Below are 7,815 nucleotides of genomic sequence, written 5' to 3'. Positions count from 1 at the left end.
GCGGAAGTCTCAATCAGTACCAAGATAGTCTCGCTCTGATATCATGAAGAATATAGAGAATTGGTACAAAACTCACACACAATTGTGTGGAGATTGTTCTTATTTATAGATCAGGATTACAACCAATATAGAAACATATTACATAATAATTAACATCCCATAAATATAAAAGATTCCCCATAATCTCCTAGATCATATCAATCCATATCCTTAATTCTCTCCAATAGTCCACAACAGCATTGCTAGTGACGGACCCAGGGTTTGGACTTCGCGAGATTATTGAGGGGGCGAACTATATGATAATTTTCCCGAATTTGGAGGCGAATATAAGAAACTTCATTAAAATTTGAAGGATTATACGTAAATTTCTTTAAGATAGGAAAATTCTAGGGAGGTGCAGGGAGACCAAATAAGGTAAGGTGAGAGAGTCAAGTCTGAGTGGGGAGACGGCGGTGGAGGATCGGTGGTGGTGCCATCTCATCTCTTTTATTTTTTTAAATAAAATCATCGGACATGGTCTCTTCTGCCCTTTAAACAAGTCACATGACATGCATGTGACTTATTTTGACTGGAAAAGTGGCCAAAAATTAGATTGAGTGTGCACTATGCCAATTTTTATATAAGTCAGGGGGCTTTGTGCAACGTTTTAAAGGTTTGGGGGAACAGTGCAACTATCCCAAAAGATTGAGGGCAAACTACATTTTATTCAATTCTTAATTTTAGCAATCAAAATTATTAGGTTCATTTTTTCTCAATCAAAGGACTTGTATAAACTATCTAGAATAAAAGGCTGTATAAACTGCAGTTCCCTCCCTCTAGGGTGGATGGATTTTATTATACTTTTTAATAAGTTGCGTATTTAATTTCTATAATTCCAGGAATATTTTAGTAAATGCTAATAAAAGATTAGGGAATATTGACTATCAATTAGAAAAAGATAGTTATTTTGAGTCATTATTCTTTAGGATACAGTCTAGTTAAGGGATTTTTATATAGAGGACATAGCAATTTGCCCTTTAACCTTTAAGGGTAGATAAGATTCGCCCCTTGACCTTCAAAAATTTGCACGATACTCCCTAATTTCTACAGAAAATAGGCACTTTGCCTTTTTCGATTGATATTCCAGCCAAAATCAGTTACATGCCATACAAATGACAATTATAAATGGGCAAAATGTCATTGGAAATCTCTTTGGAAATTGCCTATAAAATGACGTGCTGCCTCTTTGTAAATGTCATATGCATGGCACATGCCTGATTTTTGCCGGAATATTGACCAATAGGGGCAAAGTGCCTATTTTCCATATAGGTTGGGGATGATGTGTGCATATTTTAAAGGTTGGGGGAATGTTGCCTACCCTAACACTATGTTTGGATATTCTTCAATAAAGGGTTCGGAGGGGGAGGGTTTTGGAAGGTTATGAAAGTTGAGGGGAAGGTTTTGAGGGGTTACAAAGGGGTTCCGAAAGTCTTGTTTGGATAGAGCTCATGAAGGCGTTTGGAGGAATTCAATTGGATTCTTTTTGTTATCTTGAATTTATTTTGGGATCGAATTGTTAAATTATTATTATTTTTATAAAAAGATGCAAAAAAACCTCATAAACCTCCCAATTTAGAGGTTTAAAATTAGGATCCGTTTTGGTTCATGAAACTTGAGAGGGAAATCGGAATTTGAATGGATTATTCCGATTGTTGATGTTTATTCGAGGGGAATCAGTTTCTGATTCTCTTGTACAGGGGAATCGATTCCCCCATTGGGGGAGGAAATGACCCTGGGGAATGACGCAGAGGAATCGACATTTTTTTTTTTTTGTAATTTTTCTATGAAAATTCAATTAATAATCAAATAATAGAACGAACTCTTAATAGTAAACACATGTCAACAGAGTAAACTTTGTCCATTCAACAAACCCAACAAATTGCTGGACTTCGTCAATCTACTAGATTGTGGTAGGCCGCGTTGAGTTTATTGATTATTGTTCTGATTTCGAAGAAACTTCTTACTGAGTCTCTGCAACACCAATCCTCGTGTACCAAGATGCGCTTTTCCACGCAGTTCCGAAAAATATATCCCTCAAAATGCTCTGCCACACTAATTCTTCTAAACGGGGCAGGAGATTCTGTTAAGAAATGTCGTTTAATTGATAACCTTATGGCAATTCAAGTGTGGTTTCCTTGGAATGATTTTTCTGCTGGAATTTCTTCTCACTATAAAAGAATATTCGGTTAGACTTTCATTTTAGCTTTTTTATGGTAGATTTTATTTAATTGGAGATCTCGATAGTTTAGGAAAGATTTTGACAATTTTGTCTTTCCGAGTTATCTTCGTTCTGTACCTTGATTCATGCTGATCTCTTCTTATTGTACGTAGATGCCATTTGTATACTAGGAAGGCCATGTATATATGACTGAGACTTGTACGACGAGACATGAGGAACAAGAAAGAACCATTCATTATTTGTTCCCCTGCTGCAATTCGGCCTACTGCCGGATTTTAAGAGATTTTCAAAGCAAAAACTGATCAAATATTATTTTTGCTTCAGTTATTTGTCTGATTCAGATTTCTTCTGTGGACGGATAAAAATTCTTGAATGGACTGCTTCATTTATGACAAATCATATCTCATAAAAAAGAATTACGATATCTATCACGCATATATTATCAGAATGATTTTTTTACCAACTCTCTGCCCTATTGGTCAAGCATGATAAAGAAGGGACAAATTTTCCACCTGCCACGAGGAGAGCATATTATAGTCCTATTGTCACTTGTCATGACAACGTCAGGCTCATGACACGACAACCGAAAACAACAAATTATCAAAAAACATGTTTTACCGAGAGAATATTCGCTGGATAGGGCACATAATTGAAATTATTAAGGCTGAGATAATTTATCCAATAAACTTCTATTTTGATGGTAGTTCATCTCTAGGTTGGAAATTGAGAAAACTATCACTGTCATCCCTTTATTTGCACCTTAACACCACTTAAATTTCTCATCAATTTTTGCCATCAATTTCGCTTAACCGTTGGGGTTTCGTCAATCAATTTAATCACAGCCGTCAATGTCACTAACGGATGTCTGACGTGACTGCTTGGTTGGACAAAACGGTGTCAAAAAAATAATTTTCCAATCTGACTTCCCTCTTCAATTTTTGCCACCAATTTGGCCTAAATGTTGGAGTTTCGTCTATTAATTTCGTCATCCTCGTCAATGTCGCTAACGAATGTCTAACGTAGCTGCCTTGTTAGAAAAATGAGGTCAAAAAATTATTTTTAATCAGAGTTTCCAAAACGAAGTCGCTTTTGGTAATTTTTTTTAAAATTATTTATTTATTTTAACGGATGAAGGGGTAGGCCCGCCGGGACCTCCCCAAACCAAGGGGCAACGATCGACCGGGGAGGCCCCGATCGGTCTCCCCTCCTTCCCGAATCCCCCTGTTTAACTCTTTCGGTGAAGGTAATGCTGATGATCGAAAGAAGAGATGCATAAGCTCATTAGAGAAAAGGAGGCTGCTCGAAGGGGCCTGCAGTTGAGCTACTACGATGGAGAAACACTTGAAAGAGACTGAAGAGGCGACATGAAACTTGTTACAGTTCTTAGGAAAGGGAAATTGAGGTTAGTCGTTAGAGCTAGACACGAGGCTGAACTGAGAATGATTTCAGAGCTCCTGATACTACTAATCTGTCTCCTTATCCGATTAGTAGTATCAGGAGCTCCGAAGTCATTCCCGGTTCAGTCTCGTGTCCAGCTCTAACGACTAACCTCAATTTCCCTCACCTAAAAGCTATAGCGAATTTCAGGTCGCCTCTTTAGTCCCTTTCTAGTGTTCTTCTATCGTAGCAGCTCAGTCACAGGCCCTTCCGAGCAACCTCCCTCCTCTCCAACAAACTAATGCATCTCTTCCTTCGATTAGCAGCATCACCCTCACTGAAAAAGTAAAACAGAGGGATTCAGAAAAGGGGGGAGACCGACTGGGGCCTCCCCGGCCGGCCACTGCCCCCGTGGTCTAGGGAGGTCTCGCTAGTCTACCCCTTCATCCGTTAAAGTAATAGATAAATAAATAAATAAATTTTCAAAAAACTGCCAAAAGCGACTTTATTTTAAAAATTCTGATTAAAAATAATATTTTGACGTCATTTTCTCCAACAAGGCAAATAAGTCAGACATCTGTTGGCGATATTGACGGCAATGACGAAATTAATAGATGGAACCCCAATGTTTGGGCTAAATTGGTGGCAAAAATGGAGGAGGGACTAAATTGGTGGCTCAAGAAAAGTAAAAGGATGACAATGATAGTTTTGGAAAATCAAATTAAAAAATTATTTTTTTGACATCGTTTTGTCCAACGAGGTAATCACGCCAGACATCCGTTAGTGACATTGACGGTTGGGACTAAATTGATTGACAGAACCCCATTATTTAAGCGAAATTGATGGCAAAAATTGATGAGGGACTTAAGTGGTGACAAGGTACAAGTAAAGGAATGACAGTGATAATTTTTTCTTGAAAATTTCTACACCATTGTGGTGTTTTTATATAGCACTTACTTTTCTTTCTTAATCATGGTACCCGATATCTCTATAGCGAGATCCTGTTTTAACAAATATTTCAAGCACGGTTTTTAGTCATTTTAAGGCAAGTAATTATTACCTCACCGTTTCATTTCCTTATAGACAAGATTAACAAGATGTTCTCTTGATTGTTCTACTGGACTGGTAATAAGCCTAGCTAGCTACTAGTTCGAATAAATGTGCGGACTCTAGCTCCTCACAAATCTCCCGTAAACGCCTGCTAATGGTCGGGCCGAGGTAAGTTTTTCACCGAAGGCTTATCAGACAGATGTTGCTAACTTCGCTATATTTAGATCCCCTGATTAGGATCTTTGCTGACCAACGCTATCTTGTGTTGACAAACGATGAATTGTGAAGCAGAAAACTTTATGATTCATTACAGGGACCAGCGCATTGTGCAGATATCCAAGCATCGTGCAGTCTCATTGTTTTTATATTTATTTTTTCTATGGAGAAACTTTTTGAACTACTATTCTGCTTCCACGCCCTGCAGGCTTCTTCATCTTTAAATCCTCATGGTATCAAGATATGCTTTTCCGCGCAGTTCGCCTGAGAAATATCCCTTCAAATGCTCTGCCACACTGATTCTTCTAAACAGGGCTGGGGAATCTGGAGTTACAAGGCTTGGGGCAGGGCCTATTTCAGCATCCATGTTCGGGCTATAGAAGGTCGCTACGGAAATCCTCTCTTTCAAGGCATTGACAGTCCCTCGGTGCTCTATGCTACGGTAAATTCCATTGCTGACCATCTGCCAAAATATCGAAAAGCACTTCGAAGGTAAGAAAATTATCTTTTGAAAGCAAAATATTTGCTTTTGCTTTGATACTGAACAAATAAAGTCCGCTCGGGCATTCGTAAATTACAGTTCTTTGCTACGATAAAATGCATGGGCACTTGTTGTAATGGTAAGCATATCATATCCTTACGGCAATTCAGGTGAATTTCCATGGAAGGATTTGTTTTTACCTCCATCAGATCTCCGATATTGACGACAAAAGCATTAGGCAAGGGTTCGACGGGAACCCACATCCCGTCTTTCCTGATCTGGAGTCCTTCAATGTCATTGACCTGGAGGAGCAGGGTAAGGGCATCTGCATCAGAATGCGGGTTGAGCCCCATCACGAGGTCAGGCCGTGGACATGGAGGATAGTAGTTCATTCTAATTCCCTGGCACCCTTCATCAAACAGCTCATTTATTTGCTTCGCCTCCATTCCTAGAGCTTTTGCCATCTGGTGAAGGATCTTCACTGCAAGGTTCTTCGTCTCTGCTGAGTAGGTTTCCAAGATATCTCTGCATACCAAAGAAAACTCATGAAAATTTTGACGAAGAAATTGTGGTTTGTGCTTGTTATTGTGTTGAGGAATCTTCCATGGTGTTCCGAAATCTTAGGAGGGACGATGGGTTTGAATTGCTATTGTTCTAAGTTGAATAACTTGAAGTGGAGAGATAAAGAGGGACCTGAAAGGTTGAGGAAGCTTAGGGAACAAGTAGGGCTTCCGCATGTAGGTCGGGAGAGTCATCATATAGAAGGCATCTGCCCACTCGAGCTTCTGCTGCTCAGACACCACGAACGCCTGTCCAAAACCTTCCAATTCTCCTGGAACCTGCCAAAACTTCTTCTTCTCGTCCATTGGGAGGTTGAAGAACTCCAGGATCCCTGACTTCACGTCCTCCAGCAGTGAATCGCTCATCCCGTGATTAATCAGCTGAAACAAATTGACAACCAATCGTTCAGTAATTCGAGAAAAAAGGAGTTCAAGAGCCTAAGGAGAAGAAGAGGAGGATGCCTTAGACCTGAAAGAAGCCCCATTCCTTGCAAGCATGATGCAACCTCTGCAGCTCTGAGTCGACGCTATCCCCTGACGTCAGCTTCTGAAGGTCGATCACCGGAACTTGGGGCAGTGAAGCCGAGTCCGGTATGATCAGAGGGTCCTGCTCTGTCCGGACGTACTTTTCCGGGACCACTCCGAGCTTGTCCTTGGCAAGATCCTGAACCCATGGCACAGGAAGAGAGGTCCCTAGCTTTGCCACTTGTGTTTCTGCGGCCATGGTCCCGGAGCACTCTAGAGAAACACTGATACTTGCTGAGTGACCAGCAAAAACACTGCTATGGTTATATGATGCTCTTTGCCCATTTTTATATTTGCACTTAATGAGTGAGTTGGTCCAATTTCACCGTGGTTTCCTTATGGTTGGTCAGAGTATTCATAAGAATAAACTATTCCACTGGCTTGAAAATTCTCATGATGGAGAGAGGAAAGAAGGATATCTATCCTCTGCAGCTTGTCTCTAAGCCGTACACGGTGTAAGCCGGGGTCAGATTTATTGTATGGAGGGCGTATTATTAAATTTCCAGCGAGACTACTCGAGATTGAATCCATTTGCAAGTCAAAAGCTTTAACTCAACAATTTTGGGGCGTTTGGTTTTAGAGTTAAAGTAAATTTATTTAATTTTGATTTTAATTGTGAAAAAAGACAAATGAGATGATATTATAAATTTAACTTGGGAAATGTATATTTTTGTTGTGTAATGGATAGAGTTAAAATTAAAATTATGATTCTAAAATCTGATCATGAAACCAAATGGGGCCTTTATAATTGATAGATGACTCCAAATTTTATATAAATTCTAAGGTCCTGTTTAGATTGAAAGACACTTAATTTTAACTTTAACTCAACACACTACATAACAAAAATACACATTTTTCAAATCAAAAATTTTAACTTTAACTTTAATTCAACACACTATATAATAAAAACACACATTTTCCAAGTCAAATTTATAATCACATCTCATTTGTCTTTTTTCATAATTAAAATTAATTAACTCTAAATTCAAACGTACCTAAGATTCTCTTTATTTTTTGGGTAAATTCCTACTATTTGCCTTTTATTCATCAGTGCGGGACATAACTTTTTATTGTCCTTGTCTCTTTTTGACGCTCCGTATCATTAATTCAGAGTCAAGATCTTATAATATAACTAAAACTGTTGTTCGAGATAATTTTGAAATATAACTAAAATTATTCTTTTTGACAGAGTTCTAAAATATTAATTGTTAATAAAAAGAGTTTTTGGAGGCCCGCGCTTTTGCGCGGCTCCTTTCTTAGTATGAGCTATAAGAGTTGAATATAGGATCTTGCATGAAGTGAGGAGATTGAATCGAATTGTCATAGGGTTCAGATGGTCTTGTGCGTCTTGGTGCAGAGTGGGGCAGCGTATGGTGGCTCTAACCTTG

At 38.9% G+C, this 7,815-nt stretch overlaps 1 protein-coding gene across 1 annotated transcript; it reads right to left on the bottom strand.

Moving 5' to 3' along the window:
* Positions 1-4,675: 4,675 nt before the first annotated feature.
* LOC116205395 (protein SRG1-like) lies at positions 4,676-6,699 on the bottom strand. Its single transcript, XM_031537996.1, has 4 exons — positions 6,372-6,699; positions 6,036-6,283; positions 5,543-5,867; positions 4,676-5,324 (listed from the first exon to the last, which is right to left on the bottom strand). The coding sequence occupies exons 1-4, from the start codon at positions 6,624-6,626 to the stop codon at positions 5,082-5,084; spliced, it is 1,071 nt and encodes a 356-aa protein (XP_031393856.1). The 5' UTR covers positions 6,627-6,699; the 3' UTR covers positions 4,676-5,081.
* Positions 6,700-7,815: the final 1,116 nt, after the last annotated feature.

The sequence above is a fragment of the Punica granatum genome, chromosome 4, assembly GCF_007655135.1.
Source record: "Punica granatum isolate Tunisia-2019 chromosome 4, ASM765513v2, whole genome shotgun sequence".
Taxonomy (NCBI): domain Eukaryota; kingdom Viridiplantae; phylum Streptophyta; class Magnoliopsida; order Myrtales; family Lythraceae; genus Punica; species Punica granatum.
The sequence above is the reverse complement of the archived record's forward strand: the minus strand, read 5'-3'. Positions and strand labels throughout refer to the sequence as shown.